Genomic DNA, 23928 nt, shown 5'->3' with positions numbered 1-23928 from the left:
CCCCCTCCAGCCCCCCCTACCTAGCGATTCTCCTCGCTCCCCAGTCCCCCCTACCCAGCGATTCTCCTCACTCCCCTGTCCCCCCTCTTCCAGCCACCCAGGTTGTCCAGTGGATTCTTCGCGGCAGGCAGGAAAGATCCCCAGTCTTTCCTGCCCACTGCCGGCGCTGACTCTCCCACGGCGCTACTGCATCGCTCTTCAAAATGGCCGCCGAGACTTACAAGGGCGGCCTCCAAGACTTCAGCACAAAAAAAGCACTGTAAGTGTTTATAATACAGCCACTTACACGCATTAGGCACCTCCTTATAAAAGTAGCCCCCATAACATTGACAGTTTGCAGTATAGTTTCAGGCAATGCATTTATCTACTTAGCTGTATGCAGAGGCCTTCCCTTGTATAGCCATCTGAAAGAAATTTTTTCATAAATATATGTCTTCGCACCCCACACCTGTGCTTTTTCCTTCTGCTTGTGCATTTCCATCCTCCTCCTTCTTCTCCATGCTCTCATGAAATTCATCATGAAAAGCGCTCCTCATATTTGCTTGTCCTAGCCGGCTGGCACAGAGGTTACGCACTGTATTTCTGAAAATACAAAACCACAATGAGTCACACTCACAGCTATTCAGATAAGCCTTAGACCAGTCTGAGACAGACAGGAAAGCAGTCAGCAATAATTAACTGGACACTTAGGGCTTGGCAATGCATGATTAAACAGCACATGACTTCCAAACAAAATTAAGCTGCATGTCTTGAAATTCTGCCTGTGTTCAGTAGATTCATAGCCAGGCAATTTGTTATAGCCAGATTCCTGGTCTCCCATATTTCTGTATCCATGGGAAGGACTGCAAAATTTGACTCCGCCTGCAGAATTCCCAATGGGGTCAGGTCAGGGTCTTGAAGGAGTTGGCTATTCTGCTGTGGCACGGTACTTGAACTCCACCTTTCCCCCATCCCTTCAACTACCCACAGCCTCTTTTTTACACTTCGTTCCATCCCAAACATCCACTATCCCCCATCTAAGCCGCTTGATTCCAAATTCTTCCTCCAGTCCTCTTCCTGGTTTTCCTCTCAATTTTTTTATTTATTTTATTTTATTGCATTTGTATCCCACATTTTCCCACCTATTTGCGGGCTCAGTGTGGCTTACAATACATTGTAAATAATGGAAATACGATTTGTTACAAATCAGTTATGGATTACATTGTGAGAAGTTAGGCGAAGACAAAGTCAAAGTATCGTTAGGGAATAAAACAAGGAAAAGATCAATGGGACAGTGGAAAGAGACAACGGGAAATTGATTGGGTAATAGAACATTAGCAAAAGAACATTCGGTATAACATTTTCCGTAAGTTAAGGTATAAATGTGATAAATTCCATCTCCTTCTCCCACTCCAGTTCCTGGTTTCCTCCATCCCAACTATCTCTTCTCAGTCTCCTTCCTAGCTCTTCACCACCTCCTCCACTGCCTCTTATACCAGGCGCCTATGCCCTCCTTCCTACTTTTATACAACCCAAGTGTAGGCATATTTGGGGCAAGAGTATGGGCAGAGTTTGCGTAGGCAGAGTTGTGAAATATACATGTATTTTATAAAATATGCAGGTGGAGGGGCATAATCGAACGGGGACAACCATCTCTAAGGGCGTCCATCTCTAAGGATGTTCAGGCGAAGGGGCGGGGCAACCCGTATTTTCGAAACAAGATGGACGTCCATCTTTCGTTTCGATAATACAGTCGGAGACGCCCAAATCTCAACATTTAAGTCGACCTTAGAGATGGTCGACCAAAATGTTGAGATTGTCGACCTTAGAGATGGTCGTCCCCGGTTTTCAGCCATAATGAAAACCGAGGACGCCCATCTCAAAAATGACTAAATCCAAGCCATTTGGTTGTGGGAGGAGCCAGCATTCGTAGTGCACTGGTCCCCCTCACATGCCAAGACACCAACCGGGCACCCTAGGGGGCACTGAAGTGGACTTCACAAATTGCTCCCAGGTGCATAGCTCCCTTACCATGGGTGCTGAGCCCCCCCAGAACCCTCCAAAACCCACTCCCCACAACTGTACACCAGTACCATAGACTTTAGGGATGAAGGGGGGCACCTACATGTGGGTACAGTGGGTTTCGGGTGGGTTTTGGAGGGCTCATATTTACCACCACAAGTGTAACAGGTAGGGGGGGGGGGTGGGCCTGGGTCTGCCTGCCTGAAGTGCACTGCATCCACTAAAACTGCTCCAGGGACCTGCATACATTTGAGGCTGGCATAGAGGCTGGAAAAAATGTTTTTTAATATTGGGGGTTTTTTTCGGTGGGAGGGGGTTAGTGACCACTGGGGGAATAAGGGGAGGTCATCCCCGATTCCCTCCAGTGGTCATCTGGTCAGTTTGGGCACCTTTTCAAGGCTTGGTTGTGAAAAAGAAGGGAGCATGCTCATGAGGGACGCCTGTCACGATTGTGACTACGCTCCCGGTTGGACTTGCTTTGGGGTTCCTCCAGCCACGCCAAGTCTATGTGTAAATCCTGAAGCCTGGGGGAAAATCCTGAAATCTGGTCCAGTCCAGGCTAATCTGTTCCTGGATCCTGTTCTTGCCAAGCCATGCTCTGCTGTTCCTGCAATCAAGCCTCACCCTTATTCGTGACCTCAGCTGGGATTGCCTTTATCAAGCACCCGGGAACTTTCTGGTTTGCCTTTGCAACAGAGGTCATCTGATGAGCTTCTCATCGGTGAGTGTTGTTGCAGTGCTACCTTGTTACTTCTTATCCTGCCTTTGACCCTGCCTGTTTGCTGGCGTATTCTACTGTTTGCTGCCTGCCTTTGGCCCTGCTTGGTTCTTGGGAGTATTCTACTGCTTGCTGCCTGCCTTTGACCCTACCTGTTTGCTGGAGTATTCTACTGTTTGTTGCCTGCCTTTGACCCTGCTTGTTTCCTGGAGTATTCTACTATTTGCTGCCTGACCCCGCTTGGTTCCTGGAGCATTCTACTATTTGCTGCCTGCCTCTGACCCCGCTTGGTTCCTGGAGTATTCTACTGTTACTGCCTGCCTCTGTTCCTGCTTGTTTCCTGGGCTACTTGTCTGTTTGCTGGCCACCTGCTGGAACCTGCAGTTCTGGGTTTTCCCTTCTGTCTCATAGTCCTGCCAGCTGCCTGCACCCGGGGGCTCAACCTCTGGGGAACAGCGGTCAAGCGCGGGTGAAGCCTTGCCTGTTCCAGTCTGCTCTACTTCAGCTGCAGCTCCAGTCAGGCGGTTTCAGTCCTGTTCCTACCAGCTCGTCTGAGTTCTGCCTGGTCTCCTGTTTGGGGTGGTTTTCCTGCCGCTGCTGCTCCTCAGCAGTGGCCCAAGGGCTCACAAATCCAGGTTGCCCTAGAAAGTCTGACAGTCTGCAAAAGCCATGAGCTTGGAAGAATCACCCATTCTTAGGGAGCTACAGAGACAGATTGCTCATTGCTGTAAACTTTTTAATGAACTGAGCCCACACATAGAAGGACTCGCCAAAGAAATGTCCCTCCAGATGGATCGATTACAGAGATATGTGCAAGACAATTGCCCGGGACCGGAAGCGCCTCAAGTTTCGGCGCTGTCACTTGCAGATTCGGTACCGGCTATGGTTCCTGTCACGTCAGGTATCCTTCTTAAGTCACCACCGAGATATGACGGTAATCCCAGAGACTGTAGAGGGTTTCTCAACCAGTGTGAAATAATCTTTGAGCTTCAGTCTTTCCTTCTGATAGAACCCGGATAGCTTACATTATGTCGTTACTGTCCGGGCGAGCATTATCCTGGGCATCCCCTCTCTGGGAAAAGAATGATCCAGTGCTTCATGTTCTCCATAGTTTCCTGGATCAGTTTAAACGGGTTTTTGAGGAGCCCGGGAAAGTTACTTCTGCAACGTCTGCACTCCTGAGACTAAAACAGGGAACCCAGACCCTGGGTGACTATGCTATTAGGTTCTGCACTCTGGCTTCTGAATTGGCCTGGAATACTGAGAGTCTGTTCGTGACCTTCTGGCAGGGGTTGGCACCCCAAATTAAGGATGAGTTTGCTGGACGTGAACTTCCGACCAGGTTAGACAACCTGATTGGACTTTGTAACATGATAGACATTCGTTTTCAGGAGCGTAAGTGGGAACGGCGCTCTACAGAAAAGATAGGCTTAAAGAGACTGAGTGTTTGGGATACCCCACAGGATCCTAGTCCCAGAAGGACTTCACCTTTAGAGCCGTCAGAGCCTATGCAGTTGGGTCATACTCCTCTCTCGATGCAAGAGAAGCAGAGACGGCGGACCCTTAATCTATGTCTGTATTGCTGTACTACGGGGCATTATGCGGACTGGTGCCCAAATAAACCTGGACCCTCAGATCAGAGTCTGACCGCAGGTACCACAGTGGGCTTATCTTTTGGCTTAGCTTGTAATCAAGTGTTATTATCAGCAGTGCTTAATTTAGACCAAGGAAAGGAGTATACTGAGGTCTTTGTAGATTCCGGGGCAGGGGGAAATTTTATAAATGAATCCCTGGTCCGTCAATTTAACATTCCTACACAAAAGTTATCGAAGACCATTCCGATTCTCTCAGTCTATGGAAACACGCAAGGATACATAAGCACACAAACGGCTCTGGTGCTCCTATGTATTGGGGACCACAAGGAAGAGATCTCCCTGTATGTCTTCCAGACAGCCGTACAACCCATCGTGCTGGGGTTACCTTGGCTACAGAGACACAAACCGATTTTTAACTGGGGAAGTGCGGAGATCACGGACTGGAGCAAGTCTTGCAGAGAATATTGTCTCGTTCCTCTGACTTGTAAGGCGGATGACGAGCCGCAGGACTTAGATGCGGATGCCACGCGCAGGGCCCAAGAGACAGGCAGAGCTCCAGAGTCTCAATGCGTGGATGAGACGATGGTGCAGGGAGGAGGGCTTTAGATTTGTTAGGAACTGGGCAACATTCTGGGGAAGGGGGAGCCTATTCCGAAAGGATGGGCTCCATCTTAACCAGAGTGGGACCAGGCTGCTGGCATCGGCGTTTAAGAAGGAGATAGAGCAGCTTTTAAACTAGAAATGGGGGGAAGGCCGACAGTCGCTCAAAAGAGCATGGTTCGGGATAAGGTATCTTTCAAAGATATCACCATAACAGGGAAGATAGAGTATCCTGATAGTGAGGTTGCAAAAGAGATTGTAGTAGATCGGGTATCTTTAAATAACAATAAAAATCAGACAAAAGATTGCCAATTAATACTGTCAAGTACTAAGCATGATGTACTTAGGAACAACAAACATAGTTTGAAATGTCTATATGCGAATGCCAGGAGCCTAAGAAATAAGATGGGGGAGTTGGAATATATTGTACTAAATGAAAAATTAGATATAATAGGCATCTCTGAGACCTGGTGGAAGGAGGATAACCAGTGGGACACTGTCATACCGGGGTACAAATTATATCGTAGTGATAGGGTGAATCGGATTGGTGGAGGGGTAGCATTGTATATTAACGAAAGCCTTGAATCAAATAGATTGAAAATTCTGCAGGAAACAAAACACTCCTTGGAATCACTGTGGATTGAAATTCCATGTGCAAAGGGGAAAAGGATAGTGATAGGAGTGTACTACCGTCCGCCTGGCCAGGACGAACAGACGGATGCGGAAATGTTAAAGGAAATCAGGGACGCAAACAAACTGGGCAACACAATAATAATGGGGGATTTCAATTACCCGCATATAGACTGGGTTAATGTAACATCTGTACACGCAAGGGACATAAGATTTCTTGATGAAATCAAGGACAGCTTCATGGAACAGCTAGTTCAGGAGCCGACAAGAGAAGGAAAAATACTAGACTTAGTCCTTAGTGGTGCTCATGATCTAGTGCAGGGGGTAACGATACGAGGGCCGCTTGATAACAGTGATCATAATATGATCGGTTTTGATATTGGCATTGAAGGAAGTGAAACTAGGAAATCAAGTACGCTAGCGTTTAACTATAGAAAAGGTGATTACGACAAAATGAGAAAAATGGTGAAAAAAAGACTGAAAGGAGCAGCTCGCAGAGTAAAAAACTTGCATCAGGCGTGGATGCTGTTTAAAAACACCATCCTGGAGGTTCAGGACAAATATATTCCACGTATTAGAAAAAAGGGAAAAAAGACTAAACGTCAGCCGGCGTGGCTAAACAGTAAGATAAAGGAAATCATTAGAGCCAAAAAACAATCCTTCAGAAAGTGGAGAAGAGAACCAACTGAAAGTAACAGGATAGATCATAAGGAATGCCAAGCCAAATGCAAAGCGGAGATAAGGAGGGCAAAAAAGGACTTTGAGAAGAAATTAGCGTTGGAAGCAAAAATACATAGTAAAAATTTTTTTAGATACATTAAAAGCAGGAAACCGGCCAAAGAGTCGGTTGGGCCGCTGGACGAAAATGGTGTTAAAGGGGCGATCAAGGAGGACAAAGCCGTAGCGGAGAAATTAAATGAATTCTTTGCTTCGGTCTTCACCGAGGAGGATTTGGGGGGGACACCGGTGCCGGAAAGAATATTTGAAGCGGGGGAGTCGGAGAAACTAAACAAATTCTCTGTAACCTTGGAGGATGTAATGGGTCAGTTCAGCAAGCTGAAGAGTAGTAAATCACCGGGACCTGATGGTATTCATCCCAGAGTATTAATAGAACTAAAAAATGAACTTGCGGAGCTACTGTTAGAAATATGCAATCTGTCCCTAAAATCGAGTGTAGTACCGGAAGACTGGAGGGTAGCCAATGTTACTCCGATTTTTAAGAAGGGTTCCAGAGGAGATCCGGGAAATTATAGACCGGTGAGTCTGACGTCGGTGCCGGGCAAGATGGTGGAGGCTATTATTAAGAATAAAATTGCAGAGCATATACAAAAACATGGACTGATGAGACAAAGTCAGCACGGATTTAGTGAAGGGAAGTCTTGCCTCACCAATCTAATGCATTTTTTTGAGGGGGTAAGCAAACATGTGGACAATGGGGAGCCGGTTGATATTGTATATCTGGATTTTCAGAAGGCGTTTGACAAAGTGCCGCACGAAAGACTCCTGAAGAAATTGCAGAGTCATGGAATCGGAGGTAGGGTATTATTATGGATTAAGAACTGGTTGAAAGATAGGAAGCAGAGAGTAGGATTGCGTGGCCAGTATTCTCAGTGGAGGAGGGTAGTTAGTGGGGTCCCGCAGGGGTCTGTGCTGGGTCCGTTGCTTTTTAATGTATTTATAAATGACCTAGAGATGGGAATAACTAGTGAGGTAATTAAATTCGCCGATGACACAAAATTATTCAGGGTCGTCAAGTCGCAGGAGGAATGTGAACGATTACAGGAGGACCTTGCGAGACTGGGAGAATGGGCGTGCAAGTGGCAGATGAAGTTCAATGTTGACAAGTGCAAAGTGATGCATGTGGGTAAGAGGAACCCGAATTATAGCTACGTCTTGCAAGGTTCCGCGTTAGGAGTTACGGATCAAGAAAGGGATCTGGGTGTCGTCGTCGATGATACGCTGAAACCTTCTGCTCAGTGTGCTGCTGCAGCTAGGAAAGCGAATAGAATGTTGGGTGTTATTAGGAAGGGTATGGAGTCCAGGTGTGCGGATGTTATAATGCCGTTGTATCGCTCCATGGTGCGACCGCACCTGGAGTATTGTGTTCAGTACTGGTCTCCGTATCTCAAAAAAGATATAGTAGAATTGGAAAAGGTACAGCGAAGGGCGACGAAAATGATAGTGGGGATGGGACGACTTTCCTATGAAGAGAGGCTGAGAAGGCTAGGGCTTTTCAGCTTGGAGAAGAGACGGCTGAGGGGAGATATGATAGAAGTGTATAAAATAATGAGTGGAATGGATCGGGTGGATGTGAAGCGACTGTTCACGCTATCCAAAAATACTAGGACTAGAGGGCATGAGTTGAAGCTACAGTGTGGTAAATTTAAAACAAATCGGAGAAAATTTTTCTTCACCCAACGTGTAATTAGACTCTGGAATTCGTTGCCGGAGAACGTGGTACGGGCGGTTAGCTTGACGGAGTTTAAAAAGGGGTTAGATAGATTCCTAAAGGACAAGTCCATAGACCGCTATTAAATGGACTTGGAAAAATTCCGCATTTTTAGGTATAACTTGTCTGGAATGTTTTTACGTTTGGGGAGCGTGCCAGGTGCCCTTGACCTGGATTGGCCACTGTCGGTGACAGGATGCTGGGCTAGATGGACCTTTGGTCTTTCCCAGTATGGCACTACTTATGTAGTTATGTACTTATGTACTTATGTACTTATGCATGGACTATTAGTGACTCACAGTCTCTGGACTAATGCTTCGTCGCTCGTCGCAGCCACCGCTTGTATATTACCCCAGAATCAACACTTTCAGGTTGAAGCCTGCACTACTTCCAAGCCTACGTTCACCTCCAGAGGAGGTTCTAGGACAGTGATGGGCAACCTTTTGAGCTTGGTGTGTCAAAATTCGCCAAAATACCGAGCATAACTCGGGTGGTGTGTCACTTGGAGAAAAAAAACATAATTTCGCGATATTTATAGTTTAAATAACAAAAATGTATAATTGTAATATATAACTGTATTTAATAAACCAAAAACTAATTATTTAACTTACCTGCTTAGTGACTTCTTTGTTCATCTGTCAGTCAGTTTCTTTTGTTGGTCTTGATATTATTTAACTTGTGTGGGGTGCCGTGAACTAAGATAAGTGAGGGGGAGGGGGAATTCTTTAACTAACATGCCTATTAGTGACTTTTTTGTTGCATATCGTGAAATAAAACTGGTGCACATCTTAGGAGAGTTTCTTTAATAAATTCTCCCTCACTGAGTGCTTTTCCATGCTGAGCTATGGAGTGAGCAATGCTCAAACTTGCAGATGTTAAATTTGTAGAACCTTTTACAAATTTAAGGATGGAATTAGATTGGCTTTTATAAAAATGTAGCTGCCTGGAAACGTATTCCTTCCTTTCATGCTCACTTTTTTTCAAGAGCTGTTATCAATAGAAATCAAACAAAATAAAACATGGAAAAGAAAATAAGATGATACCTTTTTTATTGGACATAACTTAATACATTTCTTGATTAGCTTTCGAAGGTTGCCCTTCATCTTTACTTTCAAGAGCTGGGAATGATTAGTTTCAAAATGTCTATTTATATTCCACGTTCTGCTTACTACTGTTTCAGTACATAGAACGCAAAATGATCTGCCGTTTTTTTCTATAATGCCATACATCTCGGTCCATGTCTCTTGAAAGGGTCGGCTACTGCTACTACCATTTCCTTTACTTAACACTGTTTTTTTATTTTTTGGGTTCTCCATCAGGGGGGCAGTGACAGAAGATAGAATTATAGATAGCCTGTTAGCCCTGCAGGCAATTAGGGATTAACTAGCCTAACTCTCACCGACCATAGTCAACCTAATGATGACACCCTTGGCCAAATTACTATCGAATCAGAACCTAAACCCATATATATACGCTGACGATGTAACGATCTTCATCCCATTCCATCAAGATTTAAGGGAAATCTCCAATGAAATCAAGCAAAGCCTACATATTATGAATTCCTGGGCAGATGCATTTCAGCTGAAACTCAATGCTGAGAAAACCCAGTGCCTGGTACTCACCTCGCAATACAATAAGAATAAATTTACCACCATCAACACACCTAAACTAAATCTACCAGTTTCGGACACCCTGAAAATCCTTGGAGTCACCATTGATCAACATCTAACACTTGAGAACCATGCAAATAACATAACCAAAAAGATGCTTCATTCAATATGGAAACTAAAAAGAGTTAGACCATTTTTTCCAAGGATTGTCTTCCACAATCTGGTACAATCACTGGTACTCAGTCATCTGGACTATTGTAACTCACTCTACGCTGGCTGTAAAGAGCAAATACTCAAAAAAATCCAGACAGCTCAGAATACGGCAGCCAGACTAACATTCGGCACACCAAAATACGAAAGTGCGAAACCCTTACGAGAAAAACTACACTGGCTCCCACTAAAAGAATGCATCACGTTCAAACTTTGCACTTTAGTCCATAAAATCATCCATGGTAACGCCCCAGCCTACATGTCAGATCTAATAGAACTACCACCCAGGAACGCAAAAAAATCTTCCCGCACACCCCTCATTCTTCATCCTCCCATGTGTAAGGGTTTGAAATACAAATCAATGCATGCATCTACCTTTTCCTATACGAGCACGCAGCTCTGGAATGCGCTGCCACGTAACTTGAAAACGGTCTATGAACTGACCAATTTCTGCAAATTATTAAAAACCTATCTCTTCGACAAGATATATCACAAAGATCAACATGTGTAACTGTATAATCTTTTGAACTTCTAGTACTGTCTTATAATGTCTTTTGCTTTAACACCATCATGTAATTCACCACCATGTAACACAAACCCTCTGTAAACCTAATGTATATTCACTTCTATTTCCAGTACCCATGATGTATTGTAAGCCACATTGAGCCTGCAAAGAGATGGGATAATGTGGGATACAAATGCAATAAAATAAATAAATAAATAAATAACTGACCACCTTATGTAAATTAAGATGGCTGCCGCTATTTCTAATGGGCCCCCAGAGATGCGTCCCCCACGGCATTCCGCTGCTCTCTGCTCCGCCGGCCGGAAGTGAGATCAAAGATCCCCTAACGGCCGTGCAGGAGCCGGGGCAGAGGGAGCAGCAGGGAGGGAACGAGCAGAGGACACGGAGGGAGCCAATAGGAGCGCACACGGCACCCCCCCAGCAGGTAAACATGCACCCGGGGGGGGGGGTGATTTCGCCGGGGGGGGGGAGGTTGTGCTGCACCCGGGAGGGGGGGGGGCATCGGCGATCCGCCCCGGGTGTCAGCAAGCCTGGGAATGCCGCTGGTTCTCTGTATGCGGCCGCATGCCATAAAAAATGGCTACGCGTGTCACTGCTGACACGTGTGTCATAGGTTCGCTTTCAAGGTTCTAGGAAGTCCGCAAAGTTTCCATTCTCCTACTATGCCCGTAACACAGAACCAAGGTATGGCTTGTAGTTCTGCTCCAGTGCGAAATGCTAGACCTAGCCCTAGGCACAAGGTTTTCCTGCCGCTGCTGCTCCTCAGCAGTGGCCCAAGGGCTCACAAATCCAGGTTGCACTAGAAAGTCTGACAACGCCCTTCTTTTTTCCATTATCACTCGAGGATGCCCATATCTTAACCACACCCCCATCCCGCCTTCGGTACACTGACACGCCCCCGTGCACTTTGGTCGTCCCCACGACGGAAAGCAGTTGAGGACACCCAAAACTGACTTTCGATCATGCCGATTTGGGCGACCCTGAGAGAAGGACGGAAGATGGGCGTCCTTCTCTTTTGAAAATAAGCTAGATAGTGTACAGCAATCCCCTAGCAGGTGTAAGTGTACATGAGTGCATTTCACCCACAATTGTTGCATGTTTTTTTTAGGCTATTTTGTAAACATATATGAAGCCTATGTTGTGTTTATAAACCAGCCCCAAAATAGGCACCGGCTTCAATTTTCTTCCTATGCCTCAGGCAGTAGACCTTCGATTCTGTGGTGGACATGGAATAGAACATCCCGACCAGTCCTTAACTGGGTGGTGCCTGCAGCACTGAAGAAAGGTGTGCAGATGACCGTGAATGCACACGGTCCAATGTAAAGAGACAGAGACACTGAGGGGTGCTGGCTGATGATCCATATCTAAGGTGATTGAGAGAGTGGATTTGTAAATATATGCCTTCGGAGACATCCAGTGGTAAGTTATATATGTATATATTTTTTTCTGGTGTATTGTAGGTGTAGAAATTTTAGTTGTGTGTGTGTGTGAGTGTGTAACTTCATAGTACTGTTTAGGTGCTAATATGTCTACCCCGTTAGAACAAGTTTGTTTGCAGTATCCCCTATATAAAGATGACTTAGTCAAATATTCAGAGAAATGGGTTAAGTTGACTAGGAAAGATTCACAGTTCCAGTGGCCTAAAGAAGGTACTCTGGAGACATGTTCATTGCTTACTCTTTTGAACATCTTAGAGCAGGAGAAAAAGGGGAAGTCTTTAATTGATCATTTAAAATTATGGGACCTCTGCAATAAGACAACTGATAGGGGTAGTTCCCCATCGGCTCCACTGCCTCCTCCATATAATCAAAATGAGACAGGCTTATTTCCATGTGTAAACAAAACAATTCCATTAACGGAATCCCCTGAAGTAGCAGCGGGATATAAGGCCCCTCCATTAGATGAGGATTTCATGTCTGAAACCTCCTCTACACTTTATAGTGTCCATGCCACGGTTAACACCTCAGAAAAATTAGTTCCTAAAGAATCAAGGGCTTTGCTATCTTCTACTTCTATACGTTCTTCATTAGATAATAATACAACAACTGATATGCAGTGGAGTTATATTTCAGGGGCAGTACAAACAATTCCTTTAATGGATCCTGTAGGGTTTGTGTAAACTTTAGCTGGAATGGGTGAGCAGGAGGAAACAGGGCAGGTAGATGAACGAATTAGGCGTTTGGAAGAGGAAATCAGCATCATCACTAATTTCTCTGTCCAGACTAAAGGGGAGATGCACTAAAAAATCGTTAGAGCCCTTCCCTTACCGATTCCCTTAGCGAATCGGTAAGGAACGGGCATGCATCAAGGAAAAGGAATGCAAATGAACTGCTCGTTGTAACTCACTTGCATTCTCTATTCCATCGTTAAACAGTCGGCCGGTCAAGTATGCGCAGAGCAGCCAAGCATTATGCTGGCTGCTCTGTTAATACCAAGGAGGTCCTTTATGGATGTCCTTCACTTAAAAAATAAAAGGACGTCTCCGACGAGCATCTGCTACACAGAGGAGGTGGAGGAGGCCCCCGAGCCTAGCTGGAGGCAGGAGCCTGGGCGCGTGCGTCCGAGATGGAGAGCTGCCACTCCGGATTCCACTTGGAGCAGAAATGTGAATGATGACAGGAGCACATGTGGCCTTGAACCCAGCCCTGGCTCTCCAGGCAGAATAATGAATGGGGGGAGGGGGGAAGAGATGTGCGTGTGTAAATGATCACAAGCCCCCTTCGCTCTACCTCCAGCAGCAAGTTGTAGGGGACCGAGAAGGACATCTCTGCCGAGGCACACCTTCTCTCCCGCATCTGCAAGCCGGGGATCGGGGAAATGATCTCTCTCCTGTTCACAGCACGTCCGATGCCCCTCCTCCAGGTCTCTCTCAGCCAATCACAGCGCGTTTAGCTGTCACTGCTTGCTCGTTAATGGCTCGTTAAGTTTAGTGCATCTGGCCCTAAAACCCCTAAGAAAACAGCAGCTCATGCTGAAAACTCAAACTATTTTGTGGACCTCTGGATTGCTAACTTAGCGGGATGGACGGAAAACCTAAGCTCTCAAATAGTACCATATCCCAGGGAGGGCTCCTTTAGCCCTACACATATGAATACTGCCTAGTTATGCATTAGGGGAGCATTAGGAGACCCTTCATAGGATTTTAAGTATATGCGGGCTGGATTACAGGTATGGGAAAAGTATAAAGTTCAGGATAAAATAAAACAGGGTCAGTACCCTATGCTATATGGAAAAAGGACTGGGAACCAACCTGTGCCTAAAAAATATGTTCCCTGGACTTTTACAGATTTCAATACTTTAATTGCATCTTTACCACTCCTAGAGCAGGGTGCCAATGCCTGTACAGCAACATTTGAGAGAACTACTGCAGGGACTTGTTTGTGCTTAGGAGATATTAAGGCTTTACTGGCTTTACTGTCATACCGGGGTACAAATTATATCGTAGTGATAGGGTGGACCGGAACGGGGGAGAAGTAGCATTGTACCTTAACGAGAGGCTTGAATCAAATAGATTGAAAATTCTGCAGGAAACAAAAGACCTCTTGGAATCACTGTGGATCGAAATTCCATGTGTAAAGGGGAAAAGGACGGTGATAGGGGTGTACTACCGTCCGCCCGACCAAGATGAGCAGACGGACGCAGTCATGTTAAAGGAATTTAGGGAGGCAAATAAATTAGGCAACACAATAATAATGGGTGATTTTAATTACCCCCATATAGACTGGGTTAATGTACCATCAGGGCACGCTAGGGAGCTAAACTTCCTCGAAGAAAAAAAGGACAGCTTTATGGAGCAGCTGGTACAGGAGCCGATGACAGAAGGAAGAAGAATGATCATTTGTGGAGCGCATGATCTGGTACGGGAGGTAGTGGTCCGGGGGCCGCTTGGCAATAGTGATCATAACATGATCGCTTTTGAAATTTGCTTTCAAAAAGGTAAACATAGGAAGTCAAATATGTTAGCGTTTAACTTTAAAAAAGGAAGCTATGATAAAATGAGAAGAACGGTAAAAAAAAGAGGAGTGACTGAGAGGGTAAAAAACCTACAACAGGCGTGGATGCTGTTCAAAAACACCATCCTGGAGGGCCCAGGCCGAACATATTCCACGTATCAGAAAAGAAGGACGGAAAACCAAACGGCAGCTGGCGTGGTTAAAAAGTGAGGTAAAGGAGGCTATTGGAGCTAAAAAGGAATCCTTCAGAAAATGGAAGAAGGAACCAAATGAGGAAAATAAGAAGCAGCATAAGGAATGTCAAGTCAGATGCAAAGCACTGATAAGAAAGGCAAAGAGGGATTTTGAAAGAAAGATAGCGACAGAGGCGAAAACTGATAGTAAAATTTTTTTTAGATACATTAAAAGCAGGAAACCGGCAAAAGAATCAGTTGGCCCGCTGGATGACCGGGGTGTAAAAGGGGCGATCAAAGAAACAGCAGAAAAACTAAATGAGTTCTTTGCTTCGGTCTTCACCGAGGAAGATTTGGGTGGGATACCGGTGCCGGACAGGGTATTCGAAGCGGAAGAGTCGGAAAAACGTACTGAAATATCTGTAAATCTGGAAGACGTAATGGAGCAATTTTGCAAACTGAAGAGTAGCAAATCTCCTGGACTGGATGGTATTCATCCTAGGGTACTGATAGAACTAAAAAATGAGCTGGCGGAGCTACTGTTATTGATTAGATTGGAAGGTTCCGTCTGCAAAATCAGAAAGAAGTAGAGAGATTGTGGATGCTTTCCAAAGTGCTCTGCTCAGACAAATGGTGAACGAACCCACGAGGGACGGAGCCACGTCAGATCTGGTGCTCACGAATGGGGATCTTGTGTCAAATGTCCGAGTGGCTGCACACCTGGGAAACAGTGACCATCAAACGGTTTGTTTTGATGTAACGGCTCATGTGGATGGCGGCCACTCTAAACTCAAAGTCCTGGATTTCAAGCGAGCTGACTTTAACAAAATGGAAGAATACCTGAGGAAGGAGCTGATGGGCTGGGAGGACGTACGAGAAGTGGAAGGACAGTGGTCCAGGCTAAAAGAAGTAATAAACAGGGCCACAGACCTTTATGTAAGGAGAGTAAATAAAAGCAAGAGAAAAAGGAAACCGATATGGTTCTCAAAGCAAGTGGCTGAGAAAATAAAGATTAAAGAGTTAGCGTTCCAGAAATATAGAAAATCTCAAGAGGAAGAACACGGGGAGGAATACCGGATGAAACTGAAAGAAGCCAAGAGAGAGGTACGTCTGGCGAAGGCGCAAGCGGAAGAACATATGGCTAGAAATGTAAGGAGGGGAGACAAAAACTTCTTCAGGTATATTAGTGAAAGGAGAAAGACTATAAAGGAAATTGTGAGACTAAAAGATACAACAAAACACTATGTAGAAAATGATGAAGAAAAAGCCAATTTGCTAAATAGATACTTTTGTTCTGTTTTCACTGAAGAAAACCCTGGGGAAGGACCGAGAGGGACTGGCAAAAGTACACCTGAGAATGAGGTGGATAGAGCGCCGTTCACGGAAGAGAGTGTGTATCAACAACTTGGAAAGCTAAAGGTGGACAAAGCCATGGGGCCGGACGGGATCCACCCCAGAATACTGAGAGCTCAGAGAGGTTCTGGCGGGTCCTCTTAAAGACTTGTTTAATAAATCCTTGGAGACGGGAGAGGTTCCGAGGGATTGGAGAACGGTGGAGGTGGTCCCTCTTCACAAAAGTGGGGATAGGGAAGAAGCTGGAAACTACAGGCCGGTAAGCCTCACTTCGGTTATTGGAAAAGTAATGGAAGCCATGCTGAAGGAAAGGATAGTGAATTTCCTGGAAGCCAATAAGTTGCAAGATCCGAGACAACATGGTTTCACCAAAGGGAAATCGTGCCAAACGAATCTCATTGAATTCTTTGACTGGGTGACGGGAGAATTAAATCAAGGACGTGCTATGGACGTCATCTACTTAGATTTCAGCAAGGCTTTTGACACGGTTCCCCACAGGAGGCTCTTAAATAAACTAGACAGCCTGAAGATAGGACCCGAAGTGGTGAACTGGATTAGGAACTGGTTGACGGACAGATGCCAGAGGGTGGTGGTGAATGGTGTTCGCTCGGAGGAAGGAAAGGTGAGTAGTGGAGTGCCTCAGGGATCGGTGCTGGGGCCGGTTCTGTTCAATATATTTGTGAGTGACATAGCCGAAGGGTTACAAGGTAAAGTTTGCCTTTTTGCGGATGACACCAAGATTTCCAACAGAGTGGACACCCCAGAGGGAGTGGAAAACATGAAAAAAGATCTGAAGAAGCTAGAAGAATGGTCTAACGTTTGGCAATTAAAATTCAATGCGAAGAAATGCAAAGTGATGCACTTAGGGAGTAGAAATCCAAGGGAGACGTATGTGTTAGGCGGGGAGAGTCTGATAGGCACGGACGGGGAGAGGGATCTTGGGGTGATAGTATCTGAGGACCTGAAGGCGACGAGACAGTGCGACAAGGCGGTGGCCGTAGCTAGAAGGTTGCTAGGCTGTATAGAGAGAGGAGTGACCAGCAGAAGAAAGGAGGTTTTAATGCCCCTGTATAAGACGTTGGTGAGGCCCCACCTGGAGTATTGTGTTCAGTTTTGGAGGCCGTATCTTGCGAAGGATGTTAAAAAAATGGAAGCGGTGCAAAGAAAAGCTACGAGGATGGTATGGGATTTACGTTCCAAGACGTATGAAGAGAGGCTTGCTGACCTGAACATGTACACCCTGGAGGAAAGGAGGAACAGGGGTGATATGATACAGACGTTCAAATATTTGAAAGGTATTAATCCGCAAATGAATCTTTTCCGGAGATGGGAAGGCGGTAGAACGAGAGGACATGAAATGAGATTGAAGGGGGGCAGACTCAGGAAAGATGTCAGGAAGTATTTTTTCACAGAGAGGATGGTGAACGCTTGGAATGCCCTCCCGCGGGAGGTGGTGGAGATGAAAACAGTAACGGAGTTCAAACATGCGTGGGATATGCATAGAGGAATCCTGTGCAGAAGGAATGGATCCTCAGAAGCTTAGCTGAAATTGGGTGGCGGAGCAGGTGGGGGAAAGAGGGGGTGGTGGTTGGGAAGCGAGGATAGGGGAGGGCAGACTTATACGGTCTGTACCAGAGCCGGTGCTGGGAGGCGGGACTGGTGGTTGGGAGGCGGGAAATACTGCTGGTCTGTGCCCTGAAAAGGACAGGTACAAATTCAATTCAAGGTAAGGTATACACATTTGAGTTTGTCTTGGGCAGACTGGATGGACCATGCAGGTCTTTTTCTGACGTCATCTACTATGTTATGTTACTATGATTTGTAATTTATCCTTAAAATCGAGCTTGGTAACGGAAGATTGGAGGGTGGCCAATGTAACGCCGATATTTTAAAAAGATTCCAGAGGAGACCCGGGAAATTATAGGCCAGTGAGTCTGGCGTTGGTGCTGGGCAAAATGGTAGAGACTATAATCAAGAACAAAATTACAGAGCACGTTCAAAAGCATGGACTAATGGGACAAAGTCAACATAGATTTAGTGAAGGGAAGTCTTGCCTCACCAATCTGCTGCATTTCTTTGAAGGGGTAAACAAACATGTGGACTAAGGTGAGCCGGTTGATATTGTGTATCTAGATTTTCAGAAGGCATTTGATAAGGTCCCTCATGAAAGACTACAGAGGAAATTAGAGGGACATGGGATCGGAGGTAGTGTCTTACTGTGGATTAAAAACTGGTTGAAAGATAGGAAACAGAGAGTAGGATTAAAAGGTCAATATTCGCAATGGAGAAGGGTAGTTAGCGGGGTCCCTCAGGGATCGGTACTAGGACCTCTGCTTTTTAACATATTCATAAATGACCTAGAGATGGGGGTAACTAGTGAGGTAATCAAATTTGCCGATGACACAAAGAGGCATATTTTCAAAGCACTTTGGGAGGCTAAGTTCCATAGGTTTCTATGGAACTTTGGGAGGCTAAGTGCTTTGAAAATAAGCCTCAAAGTTATTCAAAGTAGTCAAATCACGGGAAGATTGTGAAAAACTACAAGAGGACTGTACGAGACTGGGAGACTAGGCATCTAAATGGCAGATGACGTTTAATGTGGACAAGTGCAAAGTGATGCATGTGGGAAAGAGGAACCTGAACTATAACTACGTCATGCAGGGTTCAGCGTTGGGAGTCTCGGACTGAGAAAGGGATCTAGGTGTCATTGTTGATGATACGTTGAAGGATAGAGAGGGCCGAAGAGGTGGAGGTGTGGCTCTGTATGTGAGAGAGAATATCAGAGCGGCTGAAATGTGGGGAACCTGGGGAAAAGAAGCAGCTTTATGGATCGTCCTGGAAAGAGAAGATGGAACCTGTATCCAACACGGCAGTTATCTACAGACCTCCTGTGCACATGGAGAAGTTAGACAAGGATCTGATAGAAGATATTCAAAAGATTGGTATGAAAGGGGAGGTGCTACTGTTAGGAGATTTCAATTTGTCTGACGTGGATTGGAACGTCCCGTCTGCTGAATTGGAAAGAAGTAGGGAGATTGTGGATGCCTGTCAAAGTGCCTTGCTCAGACAAATGGTGACAGAACCCAGGAGGGAAGGGTCGATGCTGGATCTAGTGCTCACTAATGGAGGTAGTGTTTCCGATATCCGGGTATGTGCCCACCTCTGTAATAGTGATCATCACACGGTATGCTTTGATGTAAGGGCGAAGGCGGCGTGCAGGCGCACAAAACTCAAAGTACGGGATTTCAGACGTATTGATTTTGATAAAATGAGGGAATACCTGAAGAAGGAGCTGTTGGCGTTGGGAAGGTGTAGGAGAAGTGGAAAAACAGTGGTCCAAGCTAAAGGCTGCTATAAATATGGCAACTGATCTTTTTGTGAGGAAAGTAAACAAAAACAAGAGAAGCAAAAAGCCTGTATGGTTCTCCAAACAAGTAGCTGAAAAAATAAGAGCAAAAGAGACTTTGTTCAAGAAATTTATTTATTTATTTACTTACTGCATTTGTACCCCACATTTTCCCACCTCTTTGCAGGCTCAATGTGGCTTACATTATGCCGTAATGGCGATCGCCATTTCCGGAAGGAGAAATACAGAATATTATTGCATTTAAAGTACAGAAAATATAAAATAAATTAGAAGTAAATAGATATACAAATCATTTCAGGTATAAGAGGACAAGAATAATGTGTAACATTAAAAAATGACATTATGATTACAGTAAACAAATAGAAAGAGATCAATGGTAACTTGTTCTGGTAAATGTTTTGCTCAGTTCATTTAAGAGGATCTTTATGATAAGTTTCTTTGAACAGTTTAGTCTTTAATAATTTCCAAAAGGTTGCCAAGTCGTGCATTGTTTTTATGGTGTTTGGTAATGCATTCCATATTTGCGTGCAGGTGTAGGAGAAGCTAGATGCATATATTGATTTGTATTTGAGACCTTTGCAATTGGGGTAATGGAGGTTCAGGAATGAGCATGATGATCTTTTTGTGTTCCTTGCTGGTAGGTCTATGTGGTCTGACATATATATCGGGGCCTCGCCATGAATAATTTTATGAACTAGGGTACAGGTTTTGAATGTAATTCGATCTTTTAGAGGGAGCCAATGCAATTTTTCTCTGAGGGGTTTGGCGCTTTCGTATTTCACTTTTCCAAATATGAGTCTGGCTGAAGTGTTTTGGGCTGTCTGGAGTTTCTTAATAATTTGTGCTTTGCAACCGGCATAGATGAAATTGCAGTAGTCCAGATGGCTTAACACCATTGACTGCAATTTCATCTATGCCGGTTGCAAAGCACAAATTATTAAGAAACTCCAGACAGCCCAAAACACTTCAGCCAGACTCATATTTGGAAAAGTGAAATACGAAAGCGCCAAACCCCTCAGAGAAAAATTGCATTGGCTCCCTCTAAAAGATCGAATTACATTCAAAACCTGTACCCTAGATTGCGGAATATCTCCCTTGGAAAGAAATACAAAAGAACGCAACGAGAGGATCACAGAAAAGATAATTGGATTAAACTGAAAGCTAAGCGAAGAGGGAAATACGAATAGTGAAAGTGCAAGCGGAAGAAAAAATGGCTAAAGATGTAAAGAGAGGTGACAAGACTTTTTTCAGATATATTGGAGAAAGGAGAAGAGACAGGAATGGAATTGCGAGACTGAAAGACAATGAGAATGGCTATGTGAAGAGTGATGAAGATAAAGCAAACATGCTAAACAATTATTTCTCTTCGGTGTTCACGGAGGAAAATCCTGGAGAAGGACCGCGGTTGGCTGCCGAGGGAATGTCTGGGAATGGAGTGGCTACTGCGCCGTTTACGGAAGAAAGAGTTTATAAACAGCTGGAGAACCTGAAGGTGAACAAAGCTATGGGGCTGGATAGGATACATTCCAGGATACTGAACGAGCTCAGAGAGGTCCTGGAGGGACCTCTTAAAGATTTATTTAATAGATCTTTAGAGACGGGAGAGGTTCCGTGAGATTGGAGACGAGTGGATGTGGTCCCTCTTCACAAAAGTGCAGGCAGGGAAGAAGTGGGAAACTACAGACTGGTAAGTCTCACATCGGTGGTAGGAAAAATAATGGAGTCGCTGCTGAAAGAAAGGATAGTTAACTTTCTAGAAACCAACGAGTTACAGGACCCGAGTGTTATGATTATGGTCATGACCCCTCTCAAACTTATCTTATTTCTGGTGGTCAGCTTCTTAGCTGGCTTCTGTCTGTCCTTCCTGAGTTAGCGCTGTCTCTGCATGCTGGCTGCTCCCAGCATGGTTCTAATTGCTTCACTATACTGCACCTGTGCGTGTTGCCTGAGTTAGCTCTGCCTCTGTCTCTGTGTGCTGGCTGCTTCCAGCGTGGCTCTAATTACTCCACTATATTGCACCTGTGTGTGTTGAGCCTCTCTGTGCTTCAGTATGCTTTCTGCCTGAGTCCTGTAGCTGTGACATCATCAGTCAGGCCCTTGATAAGGAAGTGGTGTTCTTCCATTCAGGGCCTTTGCAAACGCCAAAGGTCCAGGTTAGTGTTTGGTGCTGTTAGCACTTCTGCCTTGCTCTAGTCTGGGTACCTGGTGGCACTTCTGAATCCTGTGCTTTTAGCTTCATTTCCCTCCTGTCTGAGTACCCTGAACCCCTGTCTGCCTTGCTTTTGTCTAGGTGCCTGTGGGCACTTCTGAATCATGATTCCTGGTGTTCCAGCCTGCTAGTTCCAGTACCGGTTTTCCTTCAAGCCCTGCCGACTGCCTGCACCCGGGGCCTCAACCCTCAGGGAACGGCGGCTAAGTGTAGGTGAAGCCTAGGATTGGTCCCGTGTGTTCCTCTCCAGTGTGTTCCAGTTTAGTGCGTACCAGTCCGGTGTGTTCCTGTCCAGTGTGTTCCAGTTCAGTGCGTACCAGTCCAGTGTGTTCCAGTCCGGTGCGTACCAGTCCAGTGTGTTCTAGCCCAGAGTTGGTTGGTGGGTTTTGCCTGCTGCTGCCTCTCCTCGTCAGCAGCCCAAGGGCTCACGATTACTCCAGAGTCCATGCCTGCGTGTTTTGAACCTGAGAACCTAACACCGAGGCAACATGGCTTTACCAAAGGAAAATCCTGCCAAATGAATCTTTTTGACTTTTTTGACTAGGTGACCAAAGAACTGGATGAGGGACATGCGCTAGATGTAATCTACTTGGACTTCAGCAAAGCCTTTGATACGGTCTCCCACAGAAGACTCATGAATAAGCTGAAAGGGTTGAACTTAGGACCGAAAGTGGTGAACTGGATAAGAAACTGGTTGACCGACAGGTGGCAGAGGGTGGTGGTAAATGGAATCTGCTCGGAGGAAAGGAAAGTAAGCAGTGGAGTTCATCAGGGGTCGGTGCTGGGGCCTATTCTGTTTAATATATTTGTGGGAGATATTGTTGAAGGGTTGGAAGGAAAGGTGTGCCTTTTTGCGGATGACACGAAAATAGCCAATAGAGTGGATACCCTGGAGGGAGCAGAAACGATGAGAAGGGATCTCCGAATGTTAGAAGAATCATCGAGGGTCTGGCAGTTAAAATTTAATCAAAAACTAGAAACCTTGCAATTTAGTCATATAAACTTTACTTCTATGTGAAATGATGTATGGTGATATACATTCGTGTATGAAATATATAATAGTGCTCAGATATTAGTGCTTGAATTTTAAGCCATAGGACAGCTTATATCATCAAAACACCCTTACCACCATCATTGCACTATTGGTCCCTCCCTACTTCCTTGCAGATATCTTATATAAAAAAAATTTTAAAACAAATATATCATTAGGAATAATGTTATCTCCTCAGCAGCAAAAGTATTTGATGTATTGCTTCCAAGTGCTAGGTGTGTCAACGGGAAAAAAACCCACTGCCCATGCGTTGCTCTTATAACGGCTTTCTTTTTTTCTTTTTTTGTAAATATGCTGGTGTTACTGCAAGATGAATATTAGTGCTCAGCCCTTAGTGAATAGCATCACGCTCTCAACATGCATTGCATGTTTCACCTTCAGGCGTCATCAGGAGAACAAGATCTAAATAAAAATAACTCGATGAAGAAACAATGCGACAAGGCGACGGCCTTGGCCAGAAGCATGCTAGGCTACGTAGAGAGGGGCATAACCAGCAGAAGAAAGGAGGTGTTGATGCCCCTCTATAAGTCGTTGGTGAGGCCCCACTTGTAGTATTGTGTTCAGTTTTGGAGGCCGTATCTTGCTAAAGATGTAAAAAGACTGGAAGCGGTGCAAAGAAAAGCTATGAAAATGGTATGGGGTTTGCATTGCAAACCATACGAGAGACTTGCTGACCTGAACATGTATACCTTGGAGGAAAGGAGTAACAAAGGTGATATGATACAGACGTTCAAATATTTGAAAGGTATTAATCCGCAAACAAAACTTTTCCGGAGACGGGAAGGCGGTAGAACTAGAGGACATGAATTGAGGTTGAAGGGAGGCAGAGTCAGGACTAATGTCAGGAAGTATTTTTTCAAGGAGAGGGTGGTGGAGATGAAAACGGTAATGGAATTCAAACATGCATGGGATAAACACAAAGGAATCCTGTTTAGAAGGAATGGTTCCGTGGAATCATAGCGGAGATTGGGTGGCGACGCCGGTAATTGGAAATAAAATGTGAGCTGGGCAGACTTCTACGGTCTACGTCCTGATCGTGACTGAATAGATAGGGATGGGCTGGAGTGTAAATTTTAAGGGGCTTTGATGTTAGCTTCAGAACTTAGTACAAAAACAGTATTGGGCAGACTTCTACGGCCTGTGCCCTGAGAAAGGCAAGGACAAATCAAACTCGGGTATACATATAAAGTATCACATACCATGTAAAATGAGTTTATCTTGTTGGGCAGACTGGATGGACCGTACAGGTCTTTATCTGCCATCATTTACTATGTTACTATGCTGAGACTGAGAAAGAATGTTTGAAATACACTCATGAATTGCTTAATTTGTTGCAAGAAAAGGGATATAAAGTTAATCCACTGAAGGCTCAGATTTGTAAGCAGCAAGTAAATTTCTTAGGATATACATTGGGCTTTAAAGGAAAGACTTTGACTTGTGATTTACAAAGACGCTTTCTGATTTGAGTGTACTGTAGGGGTAT

The 23928-nt window shown here is 45.0% G+C and overlaps 1 protein-coding gene across 1 annotated transcript in view; it reads right to left on the bottom strand.

The window, feature by feature from the left end:
* TBC1D2 (TBC1 domain family member 2) overlaps positions 1 to 23928 on the bottom strand; it is a 692224-nt gene that overhangs the window by 467434 nt on the left and 200862 nt on the right. Inside the window, 1 exon segment of the mRNA XM_030194342.1 lies at positions 449 to 582. Coding sequence (XP_030050202.1) covers positions 449 to 582 — 134 coding nt within the window.

Source organism: Microcaecilia unicolor, chromosome 2 (assembly GCF_901765095.1).
Source record: "Microcaecilia unicolor chromosome 2, aMicUni1.1, whole genome shotgun sequence".
Lineage (NCBI taxonomy): Eukaryota > Metazoa > Chordata > Amphibia > Gymnophiona > Siphonopidae > Microcaecilia > Microcaecilia unicolor.
The sequence above is the reverse complement of the archived record's forward strand: the minus strand, read 5'-3'. Positions and strand labels throughout refer to the sequence as shown.